The sequence below is a fragment of the Chiroxiphia lanceolata genome, chromosome 3, assembly GCF_009829145.1.
Source record: "Chiroxiphia lanceolata isolate bChiLan1 chromosome 3, bChiLan1.pri, whole genome shotgun sequence".
Lineage (NCBI taxonomy): Eukaryota > Metazoa > Chordata > Aves > Passeriformes > Pipridae > Chiroxiphia > Chiroxiphia lanceolata.
In genome coordinates this window covers 91636992-91654832 of record NC_045639.1, presented here as the reverse complement: position 1 = coordinate 91654832, position 17841 = coordinate 91636992, and the positions used below count along the sequence as shown (strand labels likewise).

General features: G+C 39.2%; 1 protein-coding gene and 1 long non-coding RNA gene across 32 annotated transcripts in view; one reads left to right on the top strand and one right to left on the bottom strand.

The window, feature by feature from the left end:
• The window catches only part of DST (dystonin), a 306991-nt gene that overhangs the window by 157015 nt on the left and 132135 nt on the right, over window positions 1-17841 (bottom strand). For all 31 annotated transcript variants that reach the window (XM_032682528.1, XM_032682533.1, XM_032682525.1 and 28 more), the window contains one exon: window positions 15393-15559. In XM_032682528.1, the coding sequence (XP_032538419.1) occupies window positions 15393-15559 (167 nt within the window). The remainder of the gene's footprint in view (window positions 1-15392; window positions 15560-17841) is intronic.
• Window positions 2165-4549, top strand: LOC116784204. Its single transcript, XR_004355995.1, has 3 exons — window positions 2165-2286; window positions 3652-3714; window positions 4482-4549. It is a non-coding gene; the product is annotated as an uncharacterized LOC116784204 (long non-coding RNA).

The following is a 17841-nucleotide window of genomic DNA, read 5'->3' as shown; positions in this document are numbered from 1 at the left end:
ACAAGGGTCTGAAACCTTTGCTACTGAAATCCTACACTACTGAAAACCAGACTCACAAAACACCAAAAGAAAAAAAATACGGCATACAACTTTTAGTGAAAAATTCAGTTCTTTAATTTTCTCATTTTTGTTTCTAGAGAAACTATTTTCTTATCTGTACATAGCAGAAGCTTTAATAATTGCAACAGATAGAAATAAAACTGTTAAATATCACATTGTTCAAAATTAATGATAACATTTCATTTGGCAATACCCCAAATTCCCTGGATAATGAATAGTATTAACTTTGGGAAACTCAATACAAGCTTGTCTTTGAACTAACTACAAGGACACTGTAAATAAAAATCTATTCCTTTTCAGCCATTTAGAATCACTGGTTTCCTTGTGCTTTTTTGAAGACAAGCCTATAAGACAGATGGTAACACAGAACCCATTATGTCTATAAAGAACATTCAATTAATAATAAAACTTTAGCAGTGCAAAATAATACTCCTAAAGCAGTGGGACTTTCCACTTCCAATATGCTTAGTGGAAGTATGATCAAGCTCACGCTATTCTTCTCTAAATTTCAGTGCAACGAAAACAATGCAATGAAACCAATACCATCCATTGCTCTTAGCAGCACAGAAAATTAATGAAAAATAAAAGACAGTGTTAGAAAACTGAACACTCCTGTTTCAGCCATAATAATAGAGATGGTATGAGTAATAATGACTGCTTTAACAGCAGTTTTGAAAAGACAATCAGGTTCCTCTAAGTGTAACACTGTTGGTTTGGTTATTTTTTCTCCTCCTGCCTTCTTTAAATTTGTTTCACGCTTGATAAAAATGTCCCAAGAATAATCTTTTACGCTGCCTGTTCGATTGCCAACTCTCAGAACATGAAAGAACAAGTTGTAAAGGCCTTGACTATTCCCCGAAAACAAGCTGCAAGCTGCAGAGACACTGACACAATAATCTCCTTAGAATAAAGCTTTCATTTAGATGAAGAGGTAACATTTTTCTCACTGTGATATGGGTAACAAAATCAATAAAAACTACTTCTCTTGCATAATACATCATTTTACATCAGTGCTGTGGCTTCACTCCCCAGCTGAAGAAAAGCCTACTTTGTGAGATGCCTCCCCATCTTTTAAACATACTTTCCCATCCCTGCAACTCCTACCAGAATAGGGTTATTCCAGTTTCTCCTTAAGAACACAGAAAAACTACAATGAATACTGCTATTTTCAGTTAATTATACACTTAGCACATAGCATACTGAACTAGATTAACTGGTCTTTATTTCTCTAAAGTCTTGATCTAGAAGAAAATACTACAGAGAACGGCATTCGTGTCTGTCTTAATAGTGCTTGCCTTCGGTTTTTGGAAGCAGACAGAAAGCTACACAGCTGACTGAGAACTAGCCTACTGATGGGTTACAGAAGGGCAATGACAAGTATTATGATTTGAATGCTAAAGCACCTGGTACTGGCCACAGCAAATGCATGCTGCTTGGGGCCTGGGGCCTACTCCTCTGCAGGTCACCCCTTCCTCTTAGCAAATAGTAGAGGGATACCTTGCAAAGCCACAGGAAAAGGAGCTTTCCTCCCAGAGCTCAGTAAATGATGTTTTTAGCCCAAGAAAAATGCATCCAAAAAACATGGCTCAGGAAATCAGATTGCCACATTGTTCCTTTTGTTTAGTAGTGGGGGGGAGGGAGTCTCAATTTAAAATAGAAAAAAATGTCATTTTTATGTGCCGTAAGCTCGCAGAGATACCTGTCCACTAAATGGAAATACTACTAACTGTTGAAATTGCTGTTGAGATGAGTATCCTTCTAATACATATTTATTTAATTGTATTAGTTGAAGTAAACATTAGATTTAAAAGCATCATCTATCATGGCAAACATTTTCATTTTTTAAGGCTACAGAGAAAATACATGAATTTTGTAGAAGCTATTTATCATGTATTATAAATATATTTTATATCAATTTGCATAGCATTATTAAGTGATTTTATGCATAATCAAGAACAAATTAAGTGCACTTTAAGGAACATCCAATGACTCTACCTTCTGTCATAATAGTGTGAGTCATCTTATGGAATATTTTTCAGCAGGCTGGGGCCTTGCCATGAGAACACGTACATAAACATCCCAAACACTAGTTGAGTTGGAACATTGCATGCAAAGAAGATGCTTCTGCTGCAGCCACACCTAAGTCAAGGGGTTTGGCTTCTACACTGAGAGTCTTTAATAATTTTATTTATAAAAAGACTGATGCCTGCCATTTGAGATCTTAGTGTAGGTGTCAGAAATTAACACGATTTGTATCAGAAGTGGGGGGGAAAGGTGTGATTAATACCACCTCAATTAGGAAACTGACAAAATTATGATCAATTCAAGAAAACAAATGCCTAACACCACAAAGAGAAGCAAGTAACCAATATCTGCAGAACAGCATAAAGAAATTAAGGGGGTTATAAATGCAAGTTACATGGTTCAAATGCAAGTTTTCTATTCTGAAAAAACTCCTTGAAATCAAAGAGTTGTACATAATAAATAAAGTTAGGTACATGTAGATTTTCTCATTCCTAGAGCTTAATACCTAGAAAAACAGTTCAAGATCCAAACTAGTAGCTACAATATTTGCCCAATAAAACAAAAGATTAGGTTTGACAGGGATTTGATATCTCAAAATGGAAAAAGATGTTTAACTGAACTTTAATTTTCCCAGTCAATGATAAAGAAATCACATCCTTCTCCTCACTGTTCCGGGATGAGTTGCCCAAGTTACAACAGTGTTTAACTTTCCTAAAGCATATATATACACATCAGAGGAATATTCCACATGAAAATACTGTTACTGGGTTCAAAAGGCTGACAAACCTGAAGTTATTTACATGAACCATCTAAGCTGTTTAATCTGGATGGCTCTCTTTCAGTCAAAAATCTGCATACTGCCTGAGTAATACCTGATATTAAAGGGTATTTCATTCTTCGCTTATATTTAGCAGAAATACCAATATTGTGAGTTACCAGCAGAACTCTCAAAGAAAATATGACTGAAGATGCAGTGAAGTGTATCACATCACTATAGTCTAATTAGCTTTTCCACTGATGCAATCAGAAAATGCTTATAAAATTAAAAAAGTACTTTGTTTCATTGATCATAGACAAATGAAAAGGATGTGTGTCAGAAAGACTCATGCATTTTTCAGGGATGCGAGGACTACTGGAACAAAATAAAGACCATGCCAGAATACACAGTCATAAAATAAAATTTGAAAAAAGACAAGACAGACTTCTGAAACAGATAGGATTCAACATGTATTTCAGGAGAGAGCACAAAAAATATATTATCATCTATTCTGAAGATTTTGGTTAATGGCAGAACATTGCAAAGAAGGGAATTATAAAACACAAAATATTCATGTAAAGTCTTGTTCAAAACAGCTTGCCAAAGATTCAGAAAGACTGAGGAAGCAACACAATGAGAATGACTGCTGGACTTCAACTAATACATATTGTTTTTGTGACCCACACACTTCTATGGATGCCTCATGTTTGCATATGCAGTGCTCTGTACACTGTTTAGATCTAATTTTAGTGTTGGAAGTACCCTATCCTAATACACATGCCTATCATATTTTCCTGATCCTTTTTCAGAGATGGTCTGATCACTTAGAGAGAAGAGGAAGAGGAGAGTTTCTGCTCAAAAATGGCAAGGAGGTATGACTTTGTAGCATTGTAGAGGAACAGATCTCCTTTATCATCAGAATCAAGGACCACAATGTGTACACACAGCATAAGGTTCTGTAGCAGGTTTCTTGGTGTCAAAAACCCCATCCTGAATCACTATATCCTAGGCTTCCCCCCTCTCAGAAGCTCTGGATTCTTTACAAAGCTGTGGATTTGTCTCAGAAGGATCTGTATACAAAACAATCACATGCAGAGTTTTTCTAGCTTAGTTTTGCTATTTGATTTATGTTTAGGAAAGATACGTTCAGACTCAGACCTTGGTACAAATGTGAGCACCAATTTCCATGCCAACATCTGCAACTGGCAAAAGTAAGTTTTGAACCAGATGTCCAAATGTCTGAACCAGGTGACCATTCTTGCCTCAAGCTCTTTGGTACTGGTCCAGGGGCTCATGGGTCTGCCAGATGGGTGGTTATGCTCAACACTCACAAACAACATTTGAGTAAAAATCTAGAAAACTAAACATGAAAGATACATCATGGACCTAAGTGTGATGAAGCACCTAAATGAAGAAGAACAGGGTACAGCTGTCCTTCAGAGGAAATAGTCAGTCAAAAGACAAGCAGGACTTCCAAACTATGGTTACAACACTATTTAGTGAAGTTGTCCAGAAAAGGAGTTGCAAAGAGTGATGTGCAGGACAAGTCTGATGAAAAGTAATCAGCCTTGTGCATTCACAGGATATGTAACTATCCACTGTCACTTTTATCAAGAATGGTTTTGGTTCTTTTTAACAGATTCACCCAGACAGGACAAGAAAGAACAAAGAAAGACTTGAGAACCTCCAGCTTTTATACTTTCCCAAGATCACAAGGTCTCTATTACATATAGACATGAGGATGAGGAAAATAACAAGTGGTGAGATTCAGCTTCGTATTCAGACACTGAAATTTCGGTGTCTATATGCCAGTGTCTATATATATTTCACTATAGTCAGTGGAAACCCGGCCAGTACATCCAGTGCAACCTATCTAGCAAGCTATCCAGAATCTAAGAGCTCCTTCAGAGACAGCCAAATCCACTCATGGTATCAAGTAGAAGTTTTGATAACTGCAAACCTCTCATGAAATGTTCTTCCTCACTGAACACACATGACTTGAGATTGACACTCACAGAAAAATAAAGCAATACTGTACATTTTAAACTCAGAATTGCTTAACTGGATCTCACAGACTTTATACCAATGATTACTGCAGTTTTGTTTAGGGCTTCTTGAAAATGTTCTCATTCAATTAATACAAAACAAATTCATGAAAGCTACCAAATTTTACTACAGTAACTACAGAGAAGTAAGGTATGTCAGATCTGGTAGCTCATCATTCAACATCTGACTGGAAGTTTAACGGTGAAAACCAGTGCAAAGTATTCCACAAAACCCTTGTCTTGGCCACCTGACACAGACTATTTGAAGTAACTTACATAAATATTTTACGACTTTTTAGAAATATCTCCTAGGGTGGCGAGACAGGGAAAATATTTCATGTAACTTCAAATGTGAGACTAAAATGACAGTTCAACCATGTTACGATAACATCTTCAATTACCACATGAAATGGTGATACAAAAATTACCCCAACGCATCAAACCAGTGGGTGAAGCTGAGCAGTGCCATCATGGCAACACGTCAGAATTCAGAGAAAATTGAAGTTTTCTAATTGAAAACTATCATTATAGCAAAGTTTTATTCTTACAACTGCAATAAACCAAAAAGCATGCTGCTGCATACAGTTGCATATTGTTTGTTCAAGTATGAGGCAAATACTTATCTCAAGCTCCACAAGTCCCTACCATCAATATCATACTGTATTAATGCATTTTGCATGATCATTATGACTTGTATTCTCTTTCTGGTTTTATCTTGTGTTGGTGTGACAGGAATGCCTGCACTATACTTGATTTTATGTGTCTCTACAGATTTCGCTCAACACTTCTATAAAGATGAACTATAAAGATGAACAATAATGCCTTTTTATTAGCTCAAGAGCTGAAAAATTTTCATGTGATCTGAACTCTTCAGCTCTCCTTTGTGTATTTTTTCATAATTTTTCACCTAAGTTTTCAGACACAATTAATGAATCTGAAAAATGTATTGCCAGTGATGGTGCAACAAGGGCATATTATTCACAGATACATTTCCTGTCTGTTCTTCAGACATCCCAACATATTATATCAAGACTTCCAATTAAAAAATTAATGAGTGTTTTAACTGCACTAAAAATAAGGAAAACAAAACCCGTCAGATGCCCTAACTTATTAATTTAGCCCTTAACAATATACACAGTTCATTCCTTCTATTGTGCATGCCCTTGATTTGATAAGCACTGAGTTTAATAAACCTACTGAAGCCTCCTGTCCCACCTTTGTTACCACTGCAAAACTTTACCTGCAACATGCCATACCAACTGATTTAGATAAAGACACAATTAAGACATTGTACTATCAAAGACCTATTAGTTAAATGTGGAGTTCAGCTTTAGCCATGCAAAACAAACCCTAATCATAACTTGGCAATAAGTTTGCAATGTAGGTTTCGAGATCAGTACACACATGAATGAAATTAGAAAGGACCTGTCAGTCCTTTCACTAGCTTTAAAAACAGATTTTACATTCTCTTTGTACTAAGAGCTGTTTCTGTCATTACAAAACCAGAAAGGGTGCAGTAACTTTGCCAATTTTTTACTTAGAATAAAATTTAAATAGGAACAAGGCTCATAGCTGTTAACCTCAACCCACACTGTGCAATCTACAGAAATAATCATAAATAATGGAGTGTTTGAAAACCAAAAAGACAATGAAGAAACCCAATCAAATTATTTTTCTGTTCTGCATCCTAGGAATACTCCCTCCAGACCACAGCAGCGATTGCTTGACACACTGGCTTCCCAGTGGCATTAATACAGTTACCAACAAGGAAGAATGGTGAGGTACTGCAATGAGTTCAAGCAATTTCCTAAAGGCTCCTTGTGCCATCCTGCCTTGGAGGCAACCATTTCTCCATGTGCCATAAATTTGCCAAGGCATTGCCTGAAGACCAAGACCTCTCCCTGTGCAATTTATCATGGGAGCATATGCCACTGCTGCTCAGACACCACACCCTTTCAGATAAAGACTTCCAACACCCTTAGATGTCTTGGTCTTGCAGATCAAAGAGTAAGAAACACATGATACACAAAAAACTACCTTTTCAATCCAAAGCTTTACTTTTCGCTTTTTTCCCATTTGGCCTAGGCAAGAGAAAAGTTTTGATTTCATCCCAACATTTTTTTTTTCTGACTTATTGCAAAAAGGAAACTGTTATTCAGCTGCTACTTAGCAGTAGGATCCAGTACAACATACACAGGGATCATTTTAAGTCCGGATCGGAAATTAATCAATCCAACTGACTGGAAGTCTTCCATCTAATACCCACTAAGGCTAACCACCACCACAACACAAGATATTAAAACTGCAGGCACGCTTCCAGAACTATTTTAATAGTGCCTTTACCAAGTGCCATCACAGAATTCTTCTGAGTGCATCCAATTAAACTGCAGCTGAGGTAACTTGCTATTTCTAAACTCATGAGAAATATACTCAGGCAAGTAATATTAAAAGCATGTCTCCTTGTCAGTATTTTTAAGCATCTGCAATGCAGTTTATTTTTCCCCAAATTGCCAATTCTTAATGCCAAGTTTGCTTCTTCTACATAACCAAAACTACTGAAAACAGAAAGAACCACACTCTTCAACAATGAGGTGGGTGGGAAGGGAAAGCACCACAACCAAATTCACATTTTCTTATTGTTAAAGCTGGGTAACAATAAATTACAAGTCACAAAACAGCAAGCCAAAACTAGCAGACCCACCTAATCTCTTTATTTAAAACATACCCCTTAGCATTTTAAGGCTTGACACTGTGTAATATTTAGTTTCTTTCTCAGTCATTCCCCAAGGGTGTTAAACGTGTTTCAGCAACTTGAGGCATTACTATCCCTCCCCTTAAGGAATGTATTCATGTCAGTACCTGATCGGTTGCAACATGTTTTAACATCAGAGGGATGCCATATGCACTGCCAGTCAGGAGCTTAGTGTTCAACTAACTCTACATACATAGCAAATCATCCTGGGTAAGATTGAAACAGCTTGTTCTAAACCAAAACAGTTATTCAGCAGGCAGGAATATAGCTTGCTCCCTGGTATACCACAATCCAAAAAATATCCACTTAGTAATTCTGAAAGCATACGGAGTTAGTATACAAATATTTCAAAAGAAAAACTCTGTGACCCTCTCTCACTTTATGTAGCATTTATGGAGCTGTCACACTGCTACTTCCTCTGGGAACATGCTGCAGCATCTATTCCTCTTCCTCCCACATGAAGCGTTTAGTGTACCTACACTCTTTCCATGCCACATTCACTGTTAGCCTCTCTTCCTCTTTTGTGCAGGAACAGTAGCCATCTTCTCCTTGTTCACTCTCTAAAACTGTATGCAACTTAAACCATAGGCATCATTAAGGTTTTGCATAAAGCTTACCAATAGCAAAGGCTCCTCTGGATCAGATCCCCGCATTTCTTTAACAATACAGTAAAAAGGCATTTTTCTTGTGCTCTATCACCACCTTCCCTCTATGCAGCATTTCTAATACTTTAAATTCTTGTAAGGGGATGCCAAAATTTGTAGACAACTGTCTGCATGTGGTCTCAGCAAGCCTGGGTATAGCATTACATGAAATAACCTCAATTGTTTTCTTGTCTTAAACCCTGAAACACTACAGTCCTGCTTGCTTATCAGACTGCTGCTCAACCTAAACACAGTTTGCCGCTTTTTCTCCTAACTAGTCCTTCAAATTTGGTATGGTTGCTGAAACTCACCTAGAAGTCCAGACATAATTGGACATGTCTATGCTGAAAGTGTACAGAAGGCAGATCAAGGGCCCATAACCTTTAATTACTTGTCTTTCCCATAGCATGACCATGGTCTATTGTGATCACAGTCTCCCAGGCAATACACGAGCCCAATTCAAGGGATAACACTGACCTAGGACTCAAGGGGCTGCACTCTGTATGGGGGACAGAAGGAGAGTTCGGCCATGCAGGCACCAGCCCTGCTGTATCACTTACCCTCAGGGCTGGAAAGCAGGGTCTGGACCCACTTCATTTACTAGAACAGACCTAACAACTGGGACTAGAACTTAAAAAACATGGCTTTATTTGAGAACTAAGATTGTAGGGCTTCCTGGACAGATGCTTTTTCACCACACTGGCACCACTGGGGCTACTCATTAAATGCTATTATCTAGTTACACAAGCACATACTACACCTGCTGGAATTCCTTCTGTAAATGCTTAAAGTAAAATTACCTCTCTATTATAAAAGCTGTGAAAATACAAAAATAAAACTTAAAAAAGAAGTGCACAGGTTTTTACAAAAACATACACGTATGACATTAATCTTTTTCTGTCCTCCATACTTCATCATTTTCCTTTAGAAAGTAAGATGAGCTGGTCCATCTGTTTTCTGGATATCAGTAGCCATTGTCCTTAATGAAGTGTCTACAGATAACATTTAATTGTAAATCTTACAGTTATTATTTTTGCTATTTCCTGAATTCCATTTTCAGACACTTTTAAACCGAATTTTCCTGTAGTCCGTAGGTACTAAAGGTTCAGGGCAGTCTGAAATCAAAAAAACTAGTTTGCTACTTTGGTATAATTTTTTATTTGAATTTGCTTTACTTTGAAATAAATGCATCTGCAAAGCATAATGTAGATCTATAACTCAGATTACTAGTTCCAATCTGGCATGCAACTCCTACTGAAACAAGAGCAGCCTTCACTCCATAGACACAAACTGTTTCTATATATAGGGGGTATAACTGGAATAGAGTTCTAAAAGATCAGTGTTTCTTTTTCCTGGGCAAAAGGTATGTAGAGAGAAAAAATGAAAACACAAATCAAGAGCATTTACCTAAAACACAGCCTAGTGACTAGAAATACATGAAGTGATAGAGCTGCAAGATGAAGATCCCAGGGTGTATAATGCAGTATCTCCAGTAAAATCTGGGCATCACATGCTAACTAAAATCAGCCTCCAACCTCTAAGTCTGGCTGACGAGATTTTGCTATGTGTGATATAATGGCACGAAAGAAACATCATGTACTTTTGAAACTGCCTCAAGTCAGATTTCTTCCAACACAACATATTGAAGCAAATAACACACGTCTTCATTGAAAAGTTAAGCTGTAAGAGGCAAATAATAAAACATATGAGACCTACAGCATATTTTTGAATCTCCTGGATGTATCTGTAACTTTCACTAATGGCCTGATCACACACCTGAAGAAAGGTGTGGAGGTTCAAAAAAGAGTATGAAAACTGATATATTTAAATAAAATCATACCATTAACAATTCTGGTAATGTTAAGTATTAAAACTCACTTTTTAATGTTATAATTTGATTTGGTCTTTCTATGTAAGGACAAGTATTCCCACAGAACAGAGTAGATTTAGATTAGATGACAGGAAGAAATTCTTTACTATGAGAGTGATGAGGCACTGAACAGGTTGCCCAGACAAGCTGTGGATGCCCCATCCCTGGGAGTGTTCAAGGCAAGGTTGGATGCAGCTTTGAGCAACCTAGTATAATGAAAGGTGTCCCTGCCCATGGCAGAGGAGTTGGAACTAGATGATATTTAAGGTCCCTTCCAACCCAAACCATTCTATGATTTTATGATTAAAGCAAAACTCAGGGTCTGCAATGGAGCCCCCCCCCAAGGCAGTTCTTGAGGACAGCGTGAAGCACGGTTCATTTCCCAGGGATTTAACCATCTACAGGATGTAAATGGAAGCTTTATATATACTCTTCAAAAGTTCAGCCAAGTAATCCTTAATCTTACTGTATAAACACAAACCGCTGTAAACTGTTGAAAACATAAGGAATCTTCTCACATGAGAATAAATTATTCTTTTCTAAATTTGGTGGGGGGGAGAAAATAAAGTTGTATATGGAGCCAAATACCTCAAACAGAGCAATTTTTTCCTCTCATTTCTGTTATTCGTAAAATTATTTTCCTTGATTTGAGGAGCACTGCAAAATGACTGGCAACTCATTCATACTCTTAATGGAAGTAAGAAAGTAACTGAAGACCTTTATAGTGATGCCTCAGAGCTTTTTGAACTTTTTTAACTTTTGCAGATTTTAGAAGCAGTTGTGTAGTAAATGTAGATTTGAATGTAGCTGTATTGTATCCCTTACCCTGTAGCATAATGTTTACACATATCCAACCCTATCACACCATTTCATATCAATCCCTCTAAATTCCGTTAGCATGTTTAGTCTTCTTTTCAAGGTAGGATTGTAGAAAAGCACCCTAGGCCTGGACCAGAAGATATCACACAGACACAGCAACTCTGTTCAAGCCCAGAACTTTGGAGGAGCTCCAAGGACTGTATGTGCTGTGAAGAAGATGAAGATGAGGAAGAAGGGGTCCCAAACACCCCCAGATCTAATTCTCAAAGGGGTGTGTCACGGAGCAAAACGGGGGGGTGGGCAGATCTCGGACTGGATGGACCTTATTATAAAATGAATTGGAACCACTGTCTGGGTGAGCCCGCTGCTATGTGTATTCCCCTGGCCTGAGGCCTAATTAAAGGACCCACTCACTTTATCTTATCTTATACACTAAATTGGCCTGGAGTCTTTTTCTCCACTGTCTCTTAAGACAACAACAGAAAGCTCTGACAACCTAACCCTTGTTGCTCAACAGGACAGAAGACAAATATCCTGCACTTGCTCAGGAGAGCAGGTGACTGACTTCAGTGCATGTGATACAGCACCTGCACACTGCCCACATCCCTTGCTTGACACTGGACGGGGAGCACTGCCAGCATGGCTGTGGGTGCAGGAAGGACAGGGAGACAGGAAGGCACCTGGATCACCCACTGAACCCACCAATCTCTGCCAAGATGCTGCAGTGCGTATTAGTTAGTCATGACAGGGAAACCCTGGCCTTATGGGGCTTCTCCCATGCTTCTTGGAGGGAACAGGGAGATATGACATATCCATGCACTATTCTTGCAGTTCTGCATCATAAATTTTAGCTAGCTTGCATCAAAAGGTACTGGGATCCTCTGTCAAGACAGAAAAAAAAAAAGAAACAATTCTAACCCACCATTAAAAGCAGGCAGGCTGCCAGCTCCACCGAAGGGAGAGGCTCCCTGCCTGCTGGTGCATGAGTCACAGCCCAGCTCATGGCCCAACCCTTCACAGCTTCAGTAATTTCCTGAAGTCTTGAAGCTGGTGCATACTTGCAATTTAAAAAAATCATTTATGCCTGGAGAGGAGGTAATTATGACCTGCCACTCCCGTCCTGTCACCTAGAACCAGATAGTGACATCTCCCTGTCTCATGGACAACTGACTGTGGGGATCATTTTGTTCTTGTGTAGTTTGTATTCTTGATGGTGTAGCCAGAAAAGGCCTCTCAGCCTTGGTGTCAGGGCTGTGAGCATGGGGTTTGCCTGTCTGCAGCCAGGTTCAGCTGAGAGGCACTGTGACTCCTATCCTCTGAGAGCTGCTGGTGCTCTTACCTCTGGCCTGTGGCTGAGCTGTGGCCCCTGCAGTGGCGCAGCCAACCAGAGAGCAGCACACACGCCAGTCCAGCCTCAGCACACCCCCAGAAAGGTCCCTGATGCCAAGGGCTGGGGCAGCCCTGGTGCCCTCCCTCAGCTGCCCTGCTCCCAGCTGGGGCAGTGGAACAGGTCCTGGCTGCCAGGCCCTGCCCTGACAGACCTCCTTGGGGAGCCCCCACCGTTGCGCCCTGGCTTGGGTAAGCATGTGCTCTCTATCCAACACACAACTTGCTGTGGCTCAGCACAGCTGCAATTCTAGATACACGCCTGGGTATTTGAGCCTTCTGGTTATTACTGTCATAGCACAAAGTGTCACGCCCTTAAAATTAAGTCCGAGTCCAATTAAATCCCTTCCAGGACTGGAAGTCGTCATGTCCCACCTGAAGAGCCCCGTCCCCCATTCACAGAGAGTAGATACTCCTCCCAGCCCAGAGTGCATAGTGCTTCTCTAGGGAGAGGTATCTCCAGTTACACAGAACACCTGGTGCAGGGGGGTTGCCACACTGCACCATGACTGGCAGGGGGGTGTTCCACAGTGGCAGCATCACAGTCCCACCCAAGCAGGCACAACTGCTCATCCACCCTGATCGAGTACACCAGCCAGCAGCATCTGCAGGATGCTCAGCCTAAATTCTGAGACCACCTGTGATCCATGAACTGGAAGCTACTCGAACAGATAAACAGAGCAAATGGAGAACCACTGCCAAAAATGTGCTGAATTTTTTAGTGTTTAACATACGTATTGCTCAGAACACAAACTAAGCTTTAGAAGAGCTCTCTGGAGTAAAACACTGTAGTTAAAAATATCAGATGATTGTTTAGGAAGATCATTCCTATCTTGTGAGCAATAGCTGGAAATTATTATCTCTGTTTTAATGGTACAAAACAGCAAAGGAAAGAAACATAGAAACTCACTAAAATCAGTGGAAGAATCTCACTGATTTAATCAGCACATGGAATCCAAGAACCTGTAACCTCTCAAAGCAAAAACACGTTAGATAAGCACGGTAAACATTCCCTGGAAGGACACGGGATCCTTATGTGGAGAAGTTATGCTTACAGGAAGAAGATAAGCTAAATGGAAACTGGCACAGAAGCACATAAAATGGGGACTCTGCTCCTCAACCAATGAATCATTTGCTTTGTGCAACACGCTTATGTCAAAGGTGCCCGTCCTTCCCCACTAAAACACTGTGAATGAAACCCATGGAGCAACACCAGAAACACTGTTCCAGCAAAGCAACTCAGTCATACCCGAAGGCATTAACATTCATACAGCTGGAGGACAGAATTCAAGTTTTTCATTATTTATTAACTGAACTGTACCACAACTACTAGTTGCTGAGCTGTAAAGGCTACACTGCTCTATGTAAGATGTATGTAAAAGCTACATTGCTCTATGTAAGATATGAAGAAGCTCTGGAAAATATTTTCCATTATTCCATCTCATTAAACTCTTTGGTTTTTTCTCTCCAATCTCTTTGCATATTTCATATTGTTTATTTTTACAAATACTTGCCTGTGCTATGTTCATTCTTTTGGCTGCTCTGTCCTGAAGTAAAACAGTCTAGTCTTTTGCCAGCTATTTCCTTTTGTCTTGCCAATGTTACTAAAAGAGACTTTCTTGCTGGCATGCACCTCCTCCCCGACTGGCTACCCAGAACAGAAGCATAGTCAGAAAAAGACCTCATTGATTCAGATGCAGCTTAATTTTACCACAAAGTTATGCACTGCCACAGCTAACTTCTCTGGGACTTTGAGCACTATACGTGATGCTTACAGCCTTTACACACAGCCTGTGAGGAAAAGGTTGCACCTGCTTGACTCGTCTCACATTTTATTTCAGTGTCCTAATCCCTACAAGGACAACGTGTGTTATGTCTGCCTAGACTTCTTTCTGTGGTTGGCCAAGTAGTCTCGTGAGAGGAAATCCAAGAACAGAATACTCTGTTGGAGGCTCTGTTCCCTATAGCTGCATGAAAACACACCAAATTTGGCTTTACTAGGGATACCCTTTCACCTTATACCAAGGAAATTGTGTACTCTTAGACTTCCTTATGATATGCTCCAGGGCATACAGTACAAACTACATATGCTATGATAAAACCCAGAAAGCTTTGTGTAGTGAAGGACAAGTCAGTACACACTAATTAGGCCAGCAGCCAGAACACTCTCCCATGTGGTCCTCTAAGACACAAACCTTCTTATTCAGTTCAGGAACCAAAAAATACACAATAAGACAGAGATGCTGCCAACCAAGAGGGAACACTGAGCACAGCAATGACTAAATCTTGTTCCTCTGACGAGCTAGATACCAAAGTCAGCTTCTTCAAGAGAGACCTGTTCTCACTTCGAACCCAGAATTAGAAAGCCTCTCCTGTCAGCAGACATCTTCAGCTATATTTCAAGTTAACATACTGTATCCTTTAGCCCGTAGTCACAGCCAGCAGTGGCTCTAACAATGCCTGCTTCACTTTGTAAGAGTGTAGTCACACAAGCATACAGTAGCACAAATCCCTTCTCAGACTGAGAACATTCAAGCCAGCCATGAGGATACTCTGCCATTTTATAGGAGATGCATCTCAGAGTAGATCTGGGCTTCAAGCATAAACACTGAAGAAGCTCTATATTCCAGGGACATGGTAAAGCCATACAAGGGATCTCAGACATATCCCAGGTCATGCAGTAGTTGACAGCTTTTCCCAGCAGCACAATTGTGGATTTTGATGATCAGTTCTGCCTCTACCGTACCTTTAAATATCATTATGACAAAAAGGGACTGTGGAGAAGATTGAACTCTGGGAACATTCTTCTTAGCTGCTTGGAGATGCCCCATGAGAGATGCATAGGATTCATGGAGATACTCCTCTGAGGAAGGAGGGGCATGCAAAGGATAACGAGGCATCCTTTGGCAGTAAATCACCCAGGAAGAGTCAGTGTCATCTCCACAGCTGTTACAGGCATAAACCACAGAGCCCCCTCTATGTGCACTAAAATGCTGCAATTAATAGTTTCTGAGAGAACAAATGGAGTACTTGCCTGTATTTATGAATGATGGCATTAAATAATCTTCCATCACGCCAGCAGGTAGTGAAATTTTCACAACGTATTCCAGCATAACCCTCCGTTGTTTGCTGCGACCACAGGAGCAGTCTCTCTTTAGCAGACATGTCCTCTGACTCTCCAGTAACATGGATATCAGATATCTAAAATAAAGTTAATATAAACATTACAGTTACATCTAACCCATAATAATATTTAAAATATTGCAGGAAATCACTCTGAATTGCTGAAGAATTTATTGTCTGTTATCTTCATATATGAATATGATGATTATTCATGTACTATATTAACACTCATATTTTATGCTCACGTACTCTTAGTGTCTTCAATATGAAATACAAAATTCATAGCTTCACAATTTTCTTCAGTTAGCCAGTTCTCAATCTCCTAATTTCTGGGGACAATATAATACTATTTCATAATGCAAAATACTTAACTATGTCTATTTTATGGAGATAATATAATCTATTTTTATGTATAATACTTATTATACATAAATGCTATATAATTATTTATAAAATGTAATGTGTTTTATATGTATATAGTCCCACCTATACAATAGCCATATTTACATTATTCATACACTTCATTTAGCTACAAACTTCCTCTCTTAAAAAAAGTTAATTTACAGTATATGCTGTTCTAAAATTCCATAACAAAACAGTCATTTAGAGTGAAAGCTGATAATAAATGCTTTAGGACAAAATTTTCTGGGAAGCATTTTACAAATTACTGAAAGACTGACAGATTATCAATAAAAATTTTGTCAGATAAAGAAAGCTTCTTTTCATATTATTTAAGTATTATCAACATTTCTTACTCTGAACATGTCCACTAGGTAAGCTCACTGTTGAAATTTTGGATGGCTAAAACATTAATTTAGCTCATTATACGAGGATCAACAGGTTGTACTATTTAAGGGTTATCAACTTCATGTCAGGGAAAGCAAGCAAATATTGGGAATTTTACATTCAAATACTAATTTATAGTACATTAAATTATAGTACATTAAATTTTCCCCTAATGAAGTTCAGTCAGTTTGCTTAGAAAACTACCACTATATAAATATGTTGTCCTTCTTCTAAGTGACCACCTTTTACGACTTATCCAAACAAGAAGAGATAATATAGAGTTATCATGAAGAATGCTAGGAACCCAGGTACTACAAGGAACAGTATAAGCACCAAAGTACTGTAGCTTAGCCATTACAAAAAGCAGGCAGAGGTGCTTAAGCAGAGGCAAGAAGGCTTGAGACAACACCATGGTTTGTGGGTGGACACCAAGAACCTCTGTGAGCCCACCTGGAAGAGGCTGCCCTGCCACAAGCATACACCCAGCACTGCAGGGAGAGACAGATCTGCTCTGGCTCTGGAGCCAGCCTGAGGCCAGGGCTCAGGGGAGGTTTGCCCACAGACAACTCTGGGTGCTCAAGTTAGCTGCAGAAGAGCCTTAGCTTGAGCTGTGCCAATTCCAGCAATACTGTTCTAGTGTAAACAGTTATGTTCATGAGGTCAGATGGAACGGTCATAACAATGTCTTCTGGCCTCAAAGTCTCGGCACACAAAGATATCTTCTGTTTGGGCTCTGACAGGGGGAATTTCAACAGGCTAGGCTGGAAATTACTGGGTTTCCTCACATTAGAGCCACACAAAACACAGTGCCAAGAAGAAAGAGATGTAGCTTGCCTACTGATGTTGCTATGTCACTGCCTAAGATGAGGTGGTGGGAAGCAGTAGGAAGGAGGTGACTAAAGAAAGAGCCTTGGAGATCTCAGGGCAATGGAGCTTTCCGTAGTGCTCACTACAATTTCTGGTTTACCACCTTTCACACTTTTAGGCAATGATGAGCATCTACAGCTAAACAGTAAATTGCAAGTAACTTTAATGTAGGAAAAAATTAATTTACATTATTTTCTATTCAAGTATCCACAAATCAAAAGTTGTGAATACAGTTCTTCAGATATGTAGGTAAGGGAAAAATACAGGCACCAATGCTAGAAAGCAAAACAGTTTTAACTGTTCAACTAGCACATAAATAACCTCAGAAGATTTGAGAGCATTTTTTGCATCCTATTGTCTCCAGTTTCAACACTGCAGGTTTTTAAGAAAGAAGAAAGGAAAAAATCACCTTTTTTTGTTCAAAACACAGAAGAGAACACATGCAGTTGTGATTGTTTGTAAGTTTCTAGATATCAAAATCCTGCAAAGAGTACTACATGAAATTGCAAAAAATACAGACGGGATGAGTTGTGTATGTGAAGACGACAGATAATCCAATGTGGCAGAAGACCAACTTAAAATCACTCTGAAAATTTTCTTGTAAAAATGCAGGGAACTTATCTGTAGTGTAAGACCTTTTTTCTGTGGGTTAGTTTTCTTGTTTGGTATTTCAAAGCAAGAAAGCAAACCAAGTGTTGTTTCAGTAG